At 39.2% G+C, this 21,452-nt stretch overlaps 1 protein-coding gene and 1 pseudogene across 3 annotated transcripts in view; both read left to right on the forward strand.

The window, feature by feature from the left end:
• Positions 1-1,387: 1,387 nt before the first annotated feature.
• The window catches only part of RYR2 (ryanodine receptor 2), a 535,490-nt gene continuing 515,425 nt past the window's right edge, over positions 1,388-21,452 (forward strand). For all 3 annotated transcript variants that reach the window (XM_044239419.1, XM_044239420.1, XM_044239421.1), the window contains exon 1: positions 1,388-1,552. In XM_044239419.1, the coding sequence (XP_044095354.1) occupies positions 1,388-1,552 (165 nt within the window). The remainder of the gene's footprint in view (positions 1,553-21,452) is intronic.
• On the forward strand, positions 5,746-6,548 carry LOC122900635 (annotated as a pseudogene).

Consider the following 21,452-nt stretch of genomic DNA (forward strand, 5'->3'; position numbering starts at 1 on the left):
TATGGGAAATAAAGCAAGTACATAGCATGATAAAGGTTTTAAATGCAGACTGGAGTTGTACTTTTCCACTGGAGACAGCATATTCTTTGGGTTAACCTGAAAGGCTTGTTTTCAGCTTTTGAATTTTCTGTAAGTTTTTTTTTTTTTTTCTTCAAGATTTTATTTATTTATTTGAGAGAGAGAGACAGTGAGAGAGAGCATGAGAGGTGAGAAGGTCAGAGGGAGACGCAGACTCCCCATGGAGCTGGGAGCCCGAAGCGGGACTCGATCCCAGGACTCTGGGATCATGACCTGAGCTGAAGGCAGTTGCTTAACCAACTGAGCCACCCAGGCGCCCTCTGTAAGATTTTGTTTACTTAATTTTATTTTATTTGCAAGAGAGCGTGAGAAAGAGTGAGAGAGCAGGAGCAGTGAGGAGAGGGAGAACAGGCTCCCTGCTGAACAGAGCCTGATGCGGGTCTCGATCCCAGGACCCTGAGATCATGACCTGAGCCCAAGGCAGACGCTTAACCCACTGAGCCACCCAGGCGCCCCAGATATTTTGTTTAAAAAGGACCATGATAGCTCCCACTTAATTGTCTGCTTAGCGCCTTCTGTGTGTCCGTCCCTGTGTGAGTCCTTTACCTTGTCATCTTAGAGATTCAGTGCTTGGTCTAGGATCTTTGACCTGCAGATGGCAGAGTCCAGAGGGCCGGTCCAGTTGTTGCTGAGTCTCACGGCCATGCTTCTTGCGGTCCTCATGCTGCCTACATGGAGTTGTCCCATTTGTCATCTCTTCCCTTGTATAACTCGTCCCATACCGCTGCGTAGTTCATTGGAAACCACTGGGGATTTCACAGGACTGAACTGCGAGACCCTCTCGGCACATTTTTAAGCAACCGAAGCTCATTTCAAATGCAGACAAGGGGCCAACATGTGGATGAGCCGAGACGACTTTTCAGGTCAATGTGAACCCAGGTGTTCTGTTCTTGACCCAGCCGTCTGAGCTGGCTTTGGAGCGCTGTGTGTGCCTGCCGTTGGAATTGGGGCTGGTCCTGATGACGCTTGATGTCAGACGATTGCTTGGTCATTTTGATGATGAAAACCGTGAGCGAGAGTGCTAACGTGGAGGTTCTATAGTTTATTGCTCCTCCTGTAGGTTGCGTGTGCGGATCAGTAATGCTAGTGAGGAAACTGTTGACTGCCTGAGTGGTAATCACCTCTTTCTCCTCCTTCCATCCAGTTACCTTTTTTTTTTTTTTTTTTTTAAAACAAGGAAAAATTCTCTAGGGATTGATTCTGTGGAATTTTTGGGGAAGTTGTTACATTTTTAATAGGTGCTAAAATTTTTAATTTTTAATAGGCACTAAAATTCTAGTCTTCTAGGTCTGATTTAGACTGTCAAGGCATGTCAAACCTCACTTCCCTTTTCTCTTTGCCTCCCCCTCTGCAGGACGACGAGGTGGTTCTGCAGTGTACCACGACCATCCAGAAAGAGCAACAGAAGCTGTGTTTGGCCGCAGAAGGGTTTGGCAATCGGCTTTGTTTCTTGGAGTCCACTTCAAATTCCAAGGTGGGATAAAGCCTTTCGAGGCCTTCCAAATATTCGGGTTTTACTAGTAGTACTGAAGTTATGTATGGGCAACTCTGTTATTGTCTGTGGAACGGATAAACTGAAGGGGATTTGAAAAATGTGCTTATTACCCATTAAGCAAATTTCTTGTCGAGCCCTTCCTTTTTGCACGCAAGTCAGGTAAGTTTGTTGACAAGAACGAGACCGAGCTCTTATCCCCATGGTGTTTATGTCCTAGTGGAAAAGTAAACAAGTAAATGAGTGGTATGATTTTGGAACTCAGGGCTATGGAGAAAGCAGAATAATGGGGTATAGAGTGATGGAGCAAGGGCTCCCCTTTTCCCAAAAAGTATTTGGGAAAGATTTTCTGAGGCAGTGATACATGAGCCATCTGGAATGAAGTGAGAGAGAGTGAACTGTCCCTAGTCTCTTAGAACATTCCAAAAAGAGGAGCACATAATGCAGGGGTCTTCAGTTAGTTTCCCTCAACTGGAACTGGTCATGGAGGCCTTCCAGGCCATGGCCAGGAGTGGAGGTATCGCTCTACGATGAAGGGAGGCCCTTGGAACTGGTGAACGGTGCAATTTGATTTAGCCATTGCTTTGTGACTGGAGGGTGTTGAGAGAACAAGCCTGGAAACAGGGAGATGGAGATCTGGATGGGAGCTGCTGGTTCTTCAGACTACAGTGATGGTGGGGGACCTGGCGGGTATTGACAACATGCCTTGCCGATGTGCTGAAGGATCAGACCGTGTGGATGAAGGGAAAGAGGAAGATGTCTGATGAGTGGGAAGTCAACCAGAAATCAGTCCTCCTTTGTGCAGTACTTTCTGGTCTCCGGAGTCCTTGGACAGGCAGTCTCATTCAGCTGCTGCAGTAAGTGTGACAGTAAGAACTGTCACATCCACTGTATACACATGGGGATGTGGGAAGCAAAGCACCTCAGAGGTCAGGTGCTGTGCCTAATATTGTTAATGGGACTCAAAGCCACAGTGTTAGCATTGCTTTTCCACGCTTACATCTCGGCCTGCCGGCTGCAGATTCCTGACTCTTTCCTTGATACCATAGTACCTCTTTGGTTATTCTGTGAAACAATGCTGAGCAATATATACATAGGATTCATTTATTATAATAATTCCATGCCAAGTAACATGATTCACCTTATAATAGTGGGTGGCAAAACATTATGTGTTTTATAGCCCTGCTTAGATTTATTTTTGATTCGACAAGTGTTGATTGAGCGTTCTCTTTGTATGAATTACAATGTTAGGTGTTAGTTGTGAAAAGTATTCTTAAGAGGAAAATATTAAGCATTTTAACATAGAGCACACCCCCCGTGGTTTCTGAGATTCTGTGGTGCATAGAACCAGGCTCATCGTTTAGCTAGCTGGTGTTGGATTTTCACATTAAGGTGAACGCTGTGTTGGCAGTTGTTCTCTCGTTCTTATAATGTAAGAGGGGGTCTCCATGTTAAAAAGGAATGCTCCTGATTTGTGGTAGGCATTTCATGTGGCACTGAAGGCACTGATGAGGGCTAGGCATCCATTTAAACTGGTTCCTTCCTTGGAGGAACACCCCTATTGTTAACTCATGATGAGCTAGTGAACCAACCATTTTGACCATTTTTGTTGTCATCCTTTTGTATTCTTTTTTGGCGTCTTTGAAAATGTGCATCTGGGAGACGCCTGGGTGGCTCGGTTGGTAGAGCGGCTGCCTTCGGCTCAGGTCATGATCCCAGCGCTGGGATCGAGTCCCACGAGTCCCACGATGGGCTCCTTGCTCGGCAGGGAGCCTGCTTCTCCCTCTGCCTCTGCCTGCCACTCTGTCTGCCTGTGCTTGCTCTCACTTCTCTCTCTATGACAAATAAATAAATAAAATCTTTAAAAAAAATAAGTAATAAAAAAAAAGAAAATGTGCATGTGGAATGAGATACGGGGATTGTTTATCAAACATAGAATGAATAGCAATTGATGTCCAGTAAGCCTGTTTGAACTTTTTTTTTTGTAAGTAGTTACAACATAAACACACTCTTACTTGAAACCCCCTACTGTGTCATTGTTTTTTCCCCTGTATTTCCACTTGCCTTTGTTATGTCCTTCCTGTACTTCTCAGCGGGCTGAAATGCTGCTTGTCCTTCAAAGCCTATTTCAAATAGTCCTTCTTCTGAGTTGCTTCTTTCCAAGGTCCCTGAGTTCTGTTCTCTGTGTTGTTTGTTGTGTACTTTGTTTATACTTCTGTCAGGTTGCCAGGTGGGCTTAATTCTGTATCATCCGCACCAGCTCCTCACCCGCTCTCAGATACATACACCAGCTTCTGCATTCCCTGAGGAGCAGAGCATATCTCACTTATTTTCTTCTCTCTTATTGCTTAGTACCGGGCGCAGGGCCTTGAACCTAGTAAGTCATCCACAAAATTAAGGAGATCATTAGGTTTGAAAGGGGACCACTACTCTTAGCCCAATTATATCTTTTATAGACTTAATTGTTTTATAAATACAGTGTCAAAACTCGATCTCATTCATGTTTAACCTATGTAAACTTAGGTCCAGCTGTGTTTTGCGCAGATACATGTGGATTCGATTTTCATTGGTGGAAAATGGGAGATGGTCCTTCTTTCCCTGCCTCTCAACTTTGTTGTCTCCTGCATTTATTAAAAAGATGGAGAGAATAAAATTGTTGTTGGTGGTGAGTGGTCTTAAGACATTAAGTCATGTCTTAAGCTACAGAATCTTTTAATTGAAGGCAGGACTAACTTTCTCAGAAGACTGTTTCATGTTCCTGGACATCTCTTTATGCTGATTTCTGCCTGAAAGAGGATGGTTCATAACTCCAGCATAGGTTTTCCAGCAGAACATGTAAGCATCAAATCTGATGATATCTTTCAGTTAGTCGTTTGTAAATTATAATCGTGGATACTTCGCATTCTTTATATGAATGCCTTTTCATTTTCTGTCTTTTACGATTGAGATGTAGGACTTATGCTTTTAGAAACCTAGTCACTTGTTATCACTAAATGTTTGAGAGAAAAGGAGAAGTTATCATAGAGGCATAGATTTTCATCTCCGCCAATCTTGACATAAAAGCAGGCAGAGCTCAGAAGATAGCAGAACCCTCCCCGCCCCCAACACACACATACAGACAACATATGATCTAGAATAAACTAGATGACATGTTATCCCCACACAGGGTGTACAGATGTGTACTGAAGGAAGTGGAGGAAAGGCAGCCTGGTTTTTTTTGTGTCCAAAAACTAGCTACACGGACTTCTGGAGGACATGGTGGGCCAGTGCGGAAAAAGCAGCTGAAATGAGAAGGGGATGAGGGAGACATGGTAAAGATGAACCAGTATTTCTGGAGCAGTCTCAGCCTAGGACTTTTGAAATCCTTTTAAGTTTAGATTGTATCTAGATTCAAATGTAGATAGGCATGCAAAATTAGCAAGACAGGAAACAACATGCGTCAGGGAGGATATGGAGGAAGGGGAACCCTCTTACACTATTGGTGGGAATGCAAGTTGGTGCAGCCTCTTTGGAGAACAGTGTGGAGATTCCTTAAGAAATTAAAAATAGAGCTTCCCTTTGACCCTGCAATTGCACTACTGGGTATTTACCCCAAAGATACAGATGTCCTGAAAAGAAGGGCCACCTGTACCCCAATGTTCATAGCAGCAATGGCCACAGTCGCCAAACTGTGGAAGGAACCAAGATGCCCTTCAATGGACGAGTGGATAAGGAAGATGTGGTCCATATACACTATGGAGTATTATGCCTCCATCAGAAAGGATGAATACCCAACTTTTGTAGCAACATGGACAGGGCTGGAAGAGATTATGTTGAGTGAAATAAGTCAATCAGAGAGAGTCAATTATCATAGGGTTTCACTTACTTGTGGAGCATAACAAATAGCATGGAGGACAAGGGGCGTTAGAGAGGAGTAGGGAATTTGGGTAAATTGGAAGGGGAGGTGAACCATGAGAGACTATGGACTCTGAAAAACAATCTGAGGGTTTTGAAGGGGTGGAGGGTGGGAGGTTGGGGGAGCCAGGTGGTGGATATTATGGAGGGCACGGATTGCATGGAGCACCGGGTGTGGTGCAAAAACAATGAATTCTGTTACACTGACAAGAAATAAATAATTTTTGGCTGAGTCCGCCCGCGCGTCGCCGCCCCCCCCCCCCCGGGTTCCCGCAGCCCAGCCCGGTCCAGCCCGGTTCCCGGGAGGATGAAGTTCGTGTATAAAGAGGAGCATCCGTTCGAGAAACGCCGCTCTGAGGGCGAGAAGAACCGAAAGAAATACCCGGACCGGGTTCCGGTGATAGTAGAAAAGGCTCCCAAAGCTCGGATAGGAGACCTGGACAAAAAGAAATACCTGGTGCCTTCTGATCTCACAGTTGGTCAGTTCTACTTCTTGATCCGGAAGCGAATTCATCTCCGAGCTGAGGATGCCTTGTTTTTCTTTGTCAACAATGTCATTCCACCCACCAGTGCCACAATGGGTCAGCTATACCAGGAGCCCACGAAGAAGACTTATTTCTGTACATCGCCTACAGTGATGAAAGTGTCTACGGTCTGCGAAGCTGCTGCCCCTGAGGTGGGGGGGGTCTCATTCTACAAAGAGGTGGCCCCCCTTCCCTGACCTACTCCTCCCCTGGGCTCAACCACCACCTCCCTTCTTTAGGACCTGCACTTCCTAATGTTTGAGGCTCTCCTCCAGCCCTTCTTAGCCGGAGGGCTCTGGGGGAGGTGGCCTCTTGGACCTTTCCTCTCTCCCCTTTCTCTTACCAGCTTTCCCACTCTGCTTTAGACTTCTCAGTTGTCAATCTCTGTCACCCCCACCAGTGATTGTTTTGGTTTCTGTTCCCTTTCTAACTGCCCAAGGGGCTTAGAACGCCAACATTCCCTTCCTTTCACTACCTTCTTTTTGGGGGGTAGATGGAAGGGACTGAAATTGTGGGGGGAAGGTAGGAGGCACATCAATAAAGAGGAAACCACCAAGCTGGGAAAAAAAAAAAATAAATATTTTTTAAAAATGTAGATAGGCCTGGATTTGAGGAGAAAAGATTGAGAATCAAGTATGTATTGGGTAGGGGCAAAGGATAGAGAAGTATCAGGTAAAATGGGGGAAGGGAAATAGGGCCAATGGATCTCATAAAAGAATCGTTGTGTTTTGAATACTGGGTGAAAACAAAAGAAGTTACTCTATAGCCACGTAGCTTCAGAAGCTATGTTGACCCACCCACCTTTTCTATGAGAAAGCTCGTTCCAGTTTATCTACTATGTCTTTATTGCCTGTAGATAGAATTCTGCTCCTGAAAAAAAAAAAAAAATCTGCTGCTGCTTGGTGTCTTATTTTATGTAAATATATACCTATGTATACTGCATATATACATATTATATATACATAATTATACCATGTTCTATACATAATTATACAGTATATAAAACCATTATATCATATATAATTACATAAATTATGTGTAATATATATTTTACAAACTACATATAATACTATACATGTAGACATATAATTATACTATGTATAAAACCATTATGTATACATATTTAATTATATGTAATTGTGTGTAACTTATTTGTAATAATGAAGTAATCTAATTTATATTTATCTACATAATTATTTGAAGTTATCTTTTACATATAATTTATATATGTATAAAGAATTTTATATGTCAAAGAGACAATAAGGAGCATAATAATGTTAGAGGGACTACAGGTCCACCAGACTTAAAACTGTTACATGACCTTCCAGAATGAACTAAAATTCAGTGAAGAGAGGTGCTTTGAGGGAACAGCATAGATTATAAACTCAGAAATAAGGTGAATGGAGAAGAGAAAGATTTGAAAAGAACTGAAAGATGATAGGATGAAATTTTAAGTCACAGAGAGACTAACTTTAGAATGGGAGACTAAACTAGAAAGGACATGAGAACATATAAACCATGCGTAATGCCTTAAGAAAGAAAGAAAATGGAAAAGTGAAAACCTGTTTTAAAAAATATATATATAATGTGTATATATATATATATATATATATATAAATATAAAATCTCCAATGGAAATGAAGAGATAAAGCCATGTGGGAGACTTCCAAGTTCCTATCCAGCATGTAAGATGCTTGGAGGTCACCACTCTGTCCTAACAAGTAAAAAGTTGGGCAAAGTGAGAAATGAACAGCCCTTCTTAGATCCATGAGACAACCAAGTCACAGGGCACACTTGTACCCCCAAATCAGAGAGACTGACACGTGGGCACAGAGAATTCCAGCTCCTGTGGGCAGGAACCCATGCTGTGTGGGAAAACCTGAACTGGAACTGATGAGTTGCTGGAGGCTCAGTGTGGACGACTCTTAAGACTTAGAAAATTCATGGGGATCCAGTTATGCAGGGGCTCCACGCTTTTGGGGTTTTTACCTCTTGGGGTTCTACCAGGTTCTCACAGTGAATACTGGAGAAAATTCCCTTGTGCTTCTGTCAGGGAGAGGGAAGAAGAATCACTTTGAAATAATCCAGAGTATTAAGTTCTTAACAAGGCCTGCCCTCCAGAGACACTATTTTCCTAGAACTCAACCTGCTGGGATTGTATCAGTAACTAACCTAACCCGGGGAAGGGAAATAGCCAACTCCAGCCAACTCTTGTCATCCTGTCCCACCTAAGGGGAGGACACTGAGAAATGTGTGAAGTTCACAGTCCAGAGGAACAGGCTCACTGGGAGACTGAGACTTAATAGAACCATCAAACACTTCCTCCTCCCACACCTTACCATCATTTTACTAATGGCTTGTGTACGGCAATTCCCTTTACCCAAAACATCTTGTGTGGCTATCAAGAAGAAGGCAAGAAACACAGTTGGAAGAGACAGAGCAGGGATTAGAACCAGACTCAGATATCGAAGCAGTGTGGGAATTATCAAACCAGGAATTTAAAACAACTACGATTAATATGCTAAAGACTCCACTTCATAAAACAGACAGCCTGCAAGAACAGATGGGCAATGTAAGCAGCGGTAGAATTCAAAGAAAGAATCAAGAAATGGTGGAGAACAAAAACACTGACAGAAATTAAGAATGCCTTTGATGGCTTATTATTAGACTGGACTTGGCAGAACAAAGAATCTGTGAGTTTGAGGAAATCTCCATAGAAACCTCCAAAACTGAAAAGTAAAGAAAAAAAAAAAAAAGATTGGATTAAGGAAAAAAAAAAAGGACAATATTCAGGAACTGTAGGACAACTACTAACGAGCTCTAGAAACATGAAGAAAGGAATAGAAGAAATAGTTGATAAAATAATGACTGATAATTTCTGCAAGTTGATGTCTCATCTATAACCACAGATCCAGGAAGTTAAGACAATACCAAGAAGAATGAATGCAAATCCCCACTACATGTAGGTATATCATTTTCTAGGTACAGAAAATTAAACAAAAAACCTTGAAAGAAGCGGGAGAAAAAAAAAACTCTTACCTATAAGAGAGCAAAGATAAGAATTACATCCAATTTTTTAGAAATTCTGCAAGCAAGAAGAGAGTAAAATACTTAAAATGTTGGGAGGGAAAAGCTACCAACTTAGAATTCTGTATCCTGTAAAACTGTCCTTTAGGAGTAAAAGAAAAATGACTTTCTCAGACAAACAAAAATTAAAGAAATTTGTTGCCAGTAGACCTGGCTTACAGGAAGTGTTGAAAAAAGCTCTTGAGCAAGAAGGAAAGCTCAGAAACTTGAGTTTACATAAAGGAAGGAAGGAAGCATTGGTGAAGGTAACATTAAAGGTTTTTATTTTTCTTATTCTTAATTGATATAACAGGTAGAAGTTTGCTCAGAGTACTAACAGCAACACTCTCTTTGCCTATGTATGCTTAGGTATAAGTGAAATGAATAACATCAGTGCTACAAAGGATGAGAGGGATGAATTAGGATTATTTTGTTATAAGGTATGTCCACTCTCCATGGCATGTGAGTGTAATGTTATTTGAAAGTGGATTTGGATTAGTTGTAAATGTGTATTACAGATGCTAAAAAAACCACTTAAAAAAAAAAAAGTATAACCAACCTATATGTCAAGGAGAGAAAATAAAATCATATGAAATGTTCACTTGAAGCCACTAAAGGCAGGAAAAGAATGGAAGACAAAAGTGGAAACAAGGAATAAGGGCAACAAATAGAAAGCAGAAATGAATATGATAGATCTTAATTCACTTACAACAATAATTACTTTGAACCTTAGTGGTTTAAATGCACCAATTAAGAGACTGTCAGATTGGATCAAAAATGACACCTAACTATTTCTTGCCTATAGGAAACTCACCTCAAATATAAAGACACATAGGTTAAAAGCAAGTGGATGGAGAAAGATATATCATGCTAATTATAATTTAATAAAAGTAGGAATAGCAGGAAAGTTATCAGGGATAAAGAAGGGCATTACACGATTACAAAGGAATCAGCTCTCATAACAGTCCTTAACGTGTATGGGTCTAACAGCAGCATCAAAGGAAAAATAAATGAATCCACGGTCTCAGTTGGAGACTTCAACACCCATTTATGAGAAATGGGGAAATCTAAAAGGCAGAAAATTAGCAAGGGAATAGTTGAACTATGCAACATTTTCAATCAACTGGATATAATGGACACGTGTGGTTTACTTCATCCAGCAGTAACAGAATATACATTTTTCTCAAGCTCATATGGACACATTCACCAAGATAGACCATATTCTAGGCCATAACATATAACTTAACAAATTTAAAAGAACAGAAATCATACAATATCTGATCTTAGACGGCGACTGAATTTAAATAGAAGGATGGAAAATATTTAAGTTCTGGGAGGTTAATATGGTTAATAAATCTAAGATTAACTAGAAAAATACTTTGAACTATAAGAAAATAAAAACACAACTTATCAAAATTTGAGATGCAGCAAAAGCAATGCTTGTGGTGGGTGGGGGATGAAAAGTACAGAGTGCATCTATTAAAAACAAGGAAAGTCTAAAATCAATAATCTAAACTTCTCCCTTATGAAACTAGAAAGAGAAGAACAAATTAAATCCAAAGTAAACAGAAGAAAAGAAAAAGAATTATGGCAGAATTCAATGAAACTAAAAACAGAAAATCAAAATCAATTAAAAAAAACTGTTTCTTTGAAAAGATCAATAAAATTCATAAGCTTCTAGCCAGTCTAGTTAAGAAAAAAATATAAATTACTAACATCAAACATCAAAAACAAGAGACATCACTATAGATCCCACAAACATTAAGTAGGTAATAAAGCAATACTAGAAATAATTCTGTACCCATGATTTTATAAACTAGGTGAAAAGGACCAGTTCTTTGGAAGACACAGTCTGCCAAAATGCGCACAAGATATTGACAATTTTTTTTTCCAATTTATTTATTTTCAGAAAAACAGTATTCATTATTTTTTCACCACACCCAGTGCTCCATGCAAGCTGTGCCCTCTATAATACCCACCACCTGGTACCCCAACCTCCCACCCCCCCACCACTTCAAACCCCTCAGATTGTTTTTCAGAGTCCATAGTCTCTCATGGTTCATCTCCCCTTCCAATTTACCCAAAAGCACATACCCTCCCCAATGTCCATAACCCTAACCCCCCTTCTCCCAACCCCCCTCCCCCCAGCAACCCACAGTTTGTTTCGTGAGATTAAGAGTCACTTATGGTTTGTCAGATATTGACAATTTGAATAGGCTTTTATTTTATTTTTTTTTTTAAAGATTTTTTATTTATTTATTTGAGAGAGAGAGACAGTGAGACAGAGCATGAGCGAGGAGAAGGTCAGAGAGCGAAGCAGACTCCCCATGGAGCTGGGAGCCTGATGTGGGACTCGATCCCGGGACTCCAGGATCACGCCCTGAGCCGAAGGCAGTCGTCCAACCAACTGCGCCACCCAGGCGTCCCTGAATAGGCTTTTAGATATTAAATTGAAACAGCAGTTAATAACTTTCTATACTAAAGGTGGCAGGCCCAGATGGATTCACTTGTGAATTTTATCAAACATTTAAAGAAGAAACTATATAGGTTAACTATAATCTTTCAGAAGATACAAGCAAAAGAAATACTTCTTTACTCATTCTTTGAGGCCAAGATTACTCTTAAATCAAAACCTGAAAATACAAGACCAAACAAACAAACAAACAAACCACCAAAAACAAAATAACAAAGAAAGAAATACAGACCAATACCTCTTAAAAACATTAATGTGTATAAAATTATTAACAAATTAAATCCAACAGTGTATAAAAAGAATTACATATCATGACCACATAGAGTTTATTATCCTAAGTAAGCAAGGCTCGTTCAAATTAAAAAATCAACTACTATAATCTATCACATCAACTGAGAAAGGAAAAAATCATAGGATCACATTATTAGGTACAGAAATAGCATTTAACAAGACCCAACATCCATTCATGATAAAAACTCTCAGTAAACCAGGAATGGGAGGAACTTTCTCAAGTTCATGAAGACTACAGAAAACCTACAGATAGCATCTTAGTATTGAGAAGATTGCAGTTTTCACACTGAGATCAGAAACAAGCCAAAGATGTTGGTTTTCACCACTGATGTTCAATTTTGCTGAAAGACATAGCAAATGCAATAAGATTAGAAAGAGAAGGGGCACCTGGGTGACTTGGTCAGTTAAGTGTCTGCCTTTGGCTTAGGTCACGATCCCAGGGTCTGGGATCAAACCGTGTCTTAGGCTTCTTGCTCAGCAGGGAAACCAGCTTCTCCCTCTCTCTCTGTCCCTCTGCCCTTCCCCCTGCTTGTGCTCCGTGGCTTGGTCTCTCTTTCAAATAAATCTTTAAAAAATACACGCAATACCATTTATCTTAGAATGGAAAAAAAAAATAACTTACTTGTAAACCTAAGAAAATATTACAAGATCTATAGGATAAAAACTATGAAAATTAGGTGAAAGATACAAAGCAGAACTAGCTAGATGGAGAGATATTCTATGTTCATGAATAGGAAGACTCAGTATTAGCAAAATGTTCTGTCAGACTTGATCTGTAGATAACGCAATGCCTGTCAAAATCTCAGGAAGTTATTTAGCAGATATTGACAGACTGTTTATGAAGTTGATTTGGAGCATCGAAAGACCCAGAATAGACAACATAATATTGAAGGAGAAAACAACGTTTCTTAAAAAGCTACAGTACTAGGCACAGTGTGGTAGTAGTGAAAAATATACCAGTTGATTAGTGAAACAGAATAGAGAGTCCAGAAATAGACTCAAAAATAGTCAACTTATTTTTGTCAAATGAACAAAAGGAAGACAAGGCAACAAAAGTAAGCTTTCCAACAAGTGGTACAGGAATAATTGGACATTTTAATGCAAAAAAAAAAAAAGGAAAAAAAACAGAATCTAGACAGACATTATGCCCTTCACAAAAATTAATTGAAAATGGATCACAGACTTTAAAATGCAAAATTGTAAAATCCTGGAAAATAACCTAGTAGAAAATCTAGATAATGTTGGGTATGGTGAAGATGTTTTAGATAAAACCCATGAAAGCTCATTCAAATTAGAAACCTGTGCTCTGGGGAAGACAATGTTAAATGAATGAGATGAGCCTCAGACTGGGAGAAGAAACTCGCAAAAGACACAGCTGGTAAAGGACAGTTAGCTACAACATCAAAAGAACGCTTAAAAATCAAAAGAAAGAAAACAAACTGATTAACAAATGGGCCACAAACCTTAGAAAGCACCTTGCCAAAGAAGATATCTTCATGACAAATCAGCACATGAAAAAATGCATGTGATACGTCATCAGGGCAACACAAATAGAAATGGATACCACCTATTAGAATGGCCAGATTTGGGCACCTGGGTGGCTCAGTGGGTTAAGCCACTGCCTTCGGCTCAGGTCATGATCTCAGGGTCCTGGGATCGAGTCCCGCATCGGACTCTCTGCTCAGCGGGGAGCCTGCTTCCCTCCCTCTCTCTTTGCCTGCCTGTCTACTTGTGATTTCTCTCTGTCAAATAAATAAATAAAATCTTAAAAAAAAAAAGTCCAGATACCAGAACTGGAAACACCGAATGCTGGTGAGGATGTGGAGCAGCAGGAATTCTCATTTGTGACCTGTGAGGGTGAAGAATGGGTCAGCCATTTTGAAAACTAAATATATTCTTATCATGATCCCCTGATTGTGCTCCTTTGTATTTAGCCAAAAGCTTTGAAAACGTACGTCCACACAAAAACTTGCATGTAGATGTTTATAAAAGCTTTATTCATAATTGCCAAAACTTGGAAGCAATCAAGATATCCTTCATTAAAGAATGGATAAACTGTGGTCTATATAGATGATGGAGTATTATTTATCATTAAAAAAAAAAAGTGAGCTATCAAGCCATAAAAGGACATGGAGAAAATTTAACTATGTACTAATGAGTGAAAGAGGCCAGTCTGAAAAGGCTATGAACCGTGTGCTTCTTGTTCTATGACATTCTGGAACTGAAAGAACTCTAGAGACCATGAACAAAATCAGTGGTTGCCAAGGGTTAGGGAGGGCAGGAAGGATGAAAAGGTGGAACTTGGAGGATTTTTAGACCAGCAAATCTATTCTGTATGATGATATAATGATGGATGCATGTCGTTATATATTTGTCGGAAAGATGTACAGCACCAAGAGTAAAACCATAGTTGTGTGGACTTTGGGCGATTTAGATTGTCCGTGTATGTTCATGTGTCATAACAAATGTACCACTATGGTGAGGAACATTAATAATGGGGACGGCTGTGCAGAGGGGCAGGCAGAGAATGTATGGGAAAATCTCTGTGCCTTCTGTGCAGTTTTGCTGTGAACCTAAATTAGTAAAAGATAATCTATTTACAGTGGTGCCTGGGTGGCTCAGTTGGTTGAGCATCTGACTCTTGATCCTCAGGGTTGAGAGTTCAAGCCTTGTGTTGGGCTCCGTGCTGTGTGTGGAGCCTACTTAAAGGAAAAAAAAAAAAGGAAAAAGAAAAAAAGACTTTTTTTTTAAACCTTTATCTAACATGTTCTGTTGTTCTCCTTTATAGATAAAAGTTTAAAAAAAAAGTCTTTTTTTTTCTTTTTTCCTATAAAGGAGAACAACAGAATGTATTAGAAGAACATCTGATGTATTTATAATAAAAGACTCTGGGAGGAATACCAAAGCTCAGGAACACTTGCTTGAAACTACACATTTGTGTAGTGTATACTTTGGAAAACCAACTCCTTAGCTGGCCAAGACAGATAATCTAGTAAAGTATATTCATTAAAGGTAAAGAAAAAAAAAAATCTGTTGAATCCGGGCAAAAAGGCAAATCACTTTTAAAGGAAAGGAGGTCGTGTTGTCATTAGATTTTATAACCCAGTGCTTTATGCCAAGTGAAAATGGAGTAATATATTAAGAAACTCAAGGAAAGGATCAAGAAAAGGAAATCTGAGTCAAGTATCCCAGCCAAACTGACTTTTCGTGTAAAAGCCAGAAACAATTATGAATGTGAAACAATTTAGGGATATTGTTTCCATGAGCCCTTCTTTAGGAATTTACTGGAGAGTGAGCTTCAGTAGAGACTCTGGCAGGAGGACTGGTTGGAACCAAGCAATGCACATTTATTTACGTTGTTGAGACTCATGATTTTGAAGGAGACAGCATCATGCAGAGTGGGTTTATGCCCAACACTATGAAGTTGATAAACTACCAAAAATGGGAGAAGAGTGGGAAGAGTTTAAAAAATTATATTAAGCATTCATATAAATAACTGTAAGTGTACTTGACTGACCTATTAAAGGCAAGAACTTAAGATTTTGAATTAGCAAAGCCAAATATGATGTTATATCTACTGAAACAGATACAGAATGTACAAATAAAAGGATGGACGAGGGTATACTAAGAAACACAAGTAAAAATAGAGTGGATTTCTCAAACTCATTATTGGGTAAGGCATAATCCAGACCAAAAACCTTGAAAAGAGACAAAGCGGATATCTAATAATTTTAAGGGATATACTTCTCAGTAAAGATTACATAGGCATGTGCACCCAATAACAGAAACCACTTCCATAAGCCAAAAATTACAGATGCCAAGAGAATAGAGTACAAATAAAATAGATGATCTAACATACTTCAGGTAGAAAAAAATGAGTAAAATGCTTAGTATAAAAGCTCAGTGAGATTGACCTTATAAAGACATGTCAAGACCTAAACCTCAGAGTATATAAAAGGTTCATATAAAACATTAAAGAATATTGACCACATTTTAGGTCACACACACACGCAGTAAATTCCAAAGAGCAGCAATAATATAAACATAAGTCTAAAGAAATAAAACTAAAAACTAATTTTTCCAAAAAAAAAAAAAAAAAAAAAAAAGCCAGGGGTACCTGGGTGGCTTAGTGGGTTAAGCCTCTGCCTGCGGCTTGGGTCATGGTCTCGTGCTGGAATTGAGCCCCGTGTTAGGTTCTCTGCTCATTGGGGAGCCTGCTTCCCTCTCTCTCTGCCTGCCTCTCTGCCTACTTGATCTCTGTCAAATAAATAAATAAAATCTTTTTAAAAAAGCCAAAACCCCACAAAAGTCCCTTCTACGTAAGAATTAAGAAGTCACACTATTAAATAAGTGTTGAGTGAACGTAGAAGTATCAAATAAAATTGAAGGATTTCTTGCACTTAGTGAGAATGAAAATGTGGTGTAGAATATGTGGGACACAGTTATGGAAGTCATGAGAATAAAGATTTTAGCATTAAATGTATATATCAATAAAAATTTAAAAATGAATTAATCACATTAAAAACTAGAAAAAATAGCAAAATAAAGCAACAGGAGGGAATTAAATAAAAAGGAAATGGGTGAGTTAATTTAAAGATTGGTTCTTTGAAAAAAAATAGGCAAACCACTAATTGAGTAAAAAAAAAAAAAGAAAGCACAAATATTCAAACATTAAAAGTTTCATAAATGTAGGAGGAGGATAATGATAGAAACAGAAGAAATTAAATCATAAGAGACCAGTTGCTCAATTATGTACAAGTGGATTTGAAGATCTTCACAAAATGAATCATTTTCTAGAAAAAATTAAATTTACCACAGAAAATCTAAATAGGCTAATTATCAGATAAATAAAGCAGTAAAATAATTTTCTGACAAGAAACACCAGTCACATTATCCCTACTTTTGTATCTTATTCACATTATTCCAAAGCCTAAGAAAAGAAAGAAAATGTCCAAATTTATTTCGTCAAGTAAGCTATAAAACAGATTGTAAAAATCTCAAATCACATTGAGAAATTTTTTGGTCAGTTTCACTTATGAATATTGATACCAAAATCTGAGTAAAATATATTTTTTAAAGAAACCAGTGTTGCATTGAAACATGCATCCTGAACAAGTAATTTATTCTAGGAATCCAAGAGTGGCTCGGTACCAAGAAAAAAGTATAATTAATAATCTTCATATTAGTAGCGCTAAGGAGAAAAATCCTTTGGACATCTCTGAAGATAGGGAAAAGGTCACTTGATAAAATTCAGAGTGTATGTTTCAGAAGTTGATAAAACTAGGAGTCAATGGATAACTCACTAACATTATTTTACAAACACAACTTCAATTAAGTCATTGCTTTATGTATAGGGGAACACTCATGATCAGAATTAGGCATAAGTTAGGGGTATTCATTATCTCTGTGTTGACCTGTTTGTGTGGGAGGCTTGAGCCAGTGTAATTAGACCTAGAGATTTAAGTTTGGATATGAAGAGACAGTTACAGACGATTTGATGACATGCCTAAAAGTCCCAGGAAGATCAGTGGAAAAGCTATGGCAAAATGGATTTATGAGAGAAATCCATAAAAAAGCTGCTTAAAAAATGAAGGTATCAATAACCTTCACATATGTTGCTCAGTTCAAGAGGATATCAAAACATACACACGTATGGAATGATACTTGGCATACCCACACACATCTGTGTGTGCGAATTTAAGTGTACATTAAGTTATAAAGAGAATCAGTAATAGTCTTAGGTCAGTCGTTTATCAATAGTCATGAAGTCTCTCAAAGGAGAAAATTTATTAAAAAAAATTCTTGTTGAATGATCTTATTGCTGCAAGCATAGTTTTCTGGCGTTAGTCTTTGTGGACTCAGGGCAGAGATAAAAAGAATTTTTAAGATCTGTGTTAGACTTAACACTTTAGTGCTACTGGAATTCTAAGACTGGTCCACATCCACCACATGTACAAGACAACACTGTTGATTTTTATCAGGCTTCCAAGAAGGAAGTTGCGCCTTGTTGATAGAACAATCTCAAGAGCTCTTTCCGTTTCTTCTAATTTCTATGGCATCACTTTAATTAAAAGTATTTTTTCCCTTAATGGAACATGATAGAGCAATATTTTATCTTCAGTGACTTCTCATTCAGGATATTATTCACCACTATAAATAATACATTAGGATATTAATGATGCATAATAGTTGTGATATTCCAAATGAACTGTTCTTCTTTTTCAAGTGAAAATTTTTGAATAATAGAAATGTCAGTATAAAATAAGTGCTGGATGATATAAGGAAGATCCACTTTAAAAATAAAGTTTAGGAAACATTTTAAGCAAAAGATGGTAGTTTCTCAATGTGTTTCCTCTAAAAATTAATTGAAGTAATAAAAGGCAAGTATAGGAAAATAAATATTAACATTATTGTTGTTTTGTTCTACTTACTTGTGATTTTCCACAGAATTTTGCTTTGAGCAAAAGGGAGGAAAAGGCCAAGGTCGTTGGGAAAGAAAATAAATGACCAGTAACCATATTTGATTCTCAAAATCTTTGTGTTTTAGTTATATAATTATTTCTTTGCCAATACTTTAAGAGGAAAACAAAAGAGATGGTAGGTGTGGCAGAAAGGAACCCTCTTAATTTCGGTGTTTTGTTGTTGACAAAGAATTAATGATTGCATACTTACACAAAGTTCTGCTGGAATGGAAGCATCATGAGGAAATGCCTAACAGTTTTTGACTGATGATTTATGGGCAGAGGAGAACTATTCGTTAACTTGTACTTTGTAAGCTGTGTGGAAATGGTTACTCTTTGTGTCTTACATACACGTCGATACTGCTCCCCAGTTACTCGATACTGCTCCCCAGTTAGGAGGTGGTGGTGATACAAAAGGACAAAGATGACATCATTGATATCCCCCAAGTAGGAAGCATTCTATGGGATATTTGAATAATACCACAATGATAGATTGTCTTCTGAGTTATAGACTCATTCTTGGAAACTTTTAAAGACTTTAAAGAATTCTTTTTTTTTTAAAGATTTTATTTATTTATTTGACAGAGATCACAAATAGGCCAAGAGGCAGGCAGAGAGAGAGGAGGAAGCAGGCTCCCAGCCACACATAGACCCCAATGTGAGGCTCGTTCCCAGGACCCTGGGATAACGACCTGAGCCAAAGGCAGAGGCCTTAACCCACTGAACCACCCAGGAGCCCCAAGACTTTAAAGATTTCTTATAGTCAAAACTGAGCTTCTGATTCCCATTATGTTTCCTAAAATAAAAACTTGAGAAAACACTGAAACCTAAGACAGGAAAACAATCTAAAACCTGGGAGAGGTATCTACTCGTTATAAGGCAGATAGATGGAACCAGTTGGAGAAAAACCTACCTGGAGTTCACCTCTGATACACATAGGTTCACCTGCAACACTCTAGAAATATTGGCAGACACTTAATTCACCTGACCCACCTACTTGCCTTTGCTCAAGGGACTATGCTAACAAGGAAGGTGAACAGCAGTGTGTTGGTCCCTCCAGTGACTCCCTTGACCTCAGTTCACAGTCCTGATAAGTGGCATGGGCGTTGGTCGGCGTGCAGCTGATGACCTGTTGCATTCTGGAAGCTTTGGTCCTCATAAATGAAATACCTGAGTCATATGCAGAGAGAGGACCAGCGTTGGCAGAAGCCCAGCTAGGACTTACGACTTTGATGATGGCATATTGATTATTATAGGAGAGAACGGAACCAAGAGAAGGGAAGGAGAAGCTGCCAACTTAGAAGATCAGGGCTGAAGTAAATGAAAGCCACTAAAAACCTGAAAACTGCAGGAGGGTCTTACACACTGTTGTATTTTCTGAATCTGAAAGTATGGTTTACCTATCACTTGAATGAACACAACTGTAGCAAATGATCTCACATAGGGGTTGACACGCTTTTTCTGTAGAAAGGCGAGACAATAAATTGGGCTGTAATGGGTTCTATGAATTTGCTGCAAATGCTCACCTCTGACCTTGTAGCAGGAGAACAGCCACAGACAGTATGTAAACAAATGAGCATCCTGGTGTTCCATTAAAAACTATATATATTGGGGCGCCTGGGTGGCTCAGTGGGTTAAAGTCTCTGCCTTTGGCTCAGGTCATGATCCCAGGGTCCTGGGATCGAGCCCCACATCGGGCTCTCTGCTCAGCAGGGAGCCTGCTTCCACCTCTCTCTCTCTGCCTGCCTCTCTGCCTACTTGTGATCTCTGTCTGCCAAATAAATAAATAAAATCTTTTTAAAAAACTCTATATATTAATGGGCCCTTAAGTTTCTATTAATTTTCTATGACTTTTTAACTGAAATTTAAAAATTTCTATTTTTAAGAACATTTCTAAATTTCTATTAGAAATTTGTATTAATTTTTTCCTAAAAAGTTAAAATATTTGTGGGTTTTTTTTTTTTCCGACTATCAAAGTGTCAAAACCACTCTTTGCCCCTGTGCTGTACAGAAAAAGAGAGTGGGCCAGATTTGGTCCATGGACTGTAGTGTGTTTATACCTGATAGAACATATAGAAAATTATATATTCTTCAAGGAGACACTAGAAGCAATACAATAGGAGCAACAATTACAGATGTAAGAAAAATGTTCTGTCTGCAGGTTGAAGGTCCTCAGGCTCTCAAGTTTGGAAAGAGAGTGCTTCTGGCTGAAACTGTTGGAGGTTTTAAGAAGGTTAGAGAGTGGGCTTCTTGACTAGTGGACTTGAGTTGATGACTATGTTTGGCATATTAAGGAGGGAATAAAGGAGTGAAAAACGAATAGAGATAAATAGAATTGGTTGTGGAAAGAAGCCTGGCTTAAGGAGAGCAAGGACAAAGGAACAGAGGAGAGGCCTTTGTCTGTGAATAGGAATTCCTAAATGCTCTGTTGGGGGTCGGGCTGGGCTCCAAAGGCCAGGTAACCCTTACAACTGTATTTGAAAGATGAAGAGAGCTCCTGTAAGCTCCAGAACAATGGACTGCAGTATTTCTGGCTCCTCTATCAGAGACCACCAAAGCCAGAGGCTGGTTATCCTGGTAAGGATAGATTTTAATCTGCAGTATCCTCTTGCAATGGGGAAGCGAGTCCAGGGGGGAACTGAACTCCATTTTGATGTGTGTGAAGGCAGCTGGGAATGTTACAGACAGAAGGGAGGAGAGCCCGGAGCGGGGGAAGGTGAGGGCTTAGTGTAGAGTAAGAGAAGTGAGAAATTAGAAGGAATAGTCACGGTAAATGCCGTTTAGGCCAGCTGTGTCTGCTAGCTGACAGCTACTGAAGCTAGGATTCTGTTCTCTCAACAAGACTGGGGAACAGAGGTCCTGTCCTTCCTGATGATGCCATTTCAAGGGAATGGCTTTCAGATTTTCCAGAAAGACACTCTTGAGTTCGAAGAGATCTAGGTATATCCCAAAGGGACAGAGGAAGAATTCAGTTGTAAAGCCTTTTTAGTAAATGCTCTAAGAAAGGGCATAGGGCCTGTTGCCAGTTGTTGGCTAGAACAAACTGTAAAATCTCTTGGCAGCCTCGAGCTTTCTTACAGGCCGTGAAGGGTGGCTTGGGGTCATCCTAGGGATATGACCTTACGCTGTTTAAAACTGTTACTGATGAAGTCTTTTTTGTGTAGGGGAGCGGT

Source organism: Neovison vison, chromosome 2 (genome assembly GCF_020171115.1).
Source record: "Neovison vison isolate M4711 chromosome 2, ASM_NN_V1, whole genome shotgun sequence".
In the NCBI taxonomy this organism is placed as follows: domain Eukaryota; kingdom Metazoa; phylum Chordata; class Mammalia; order Carnivora; family Mustelidae; genus Neogale; species Neogale vison.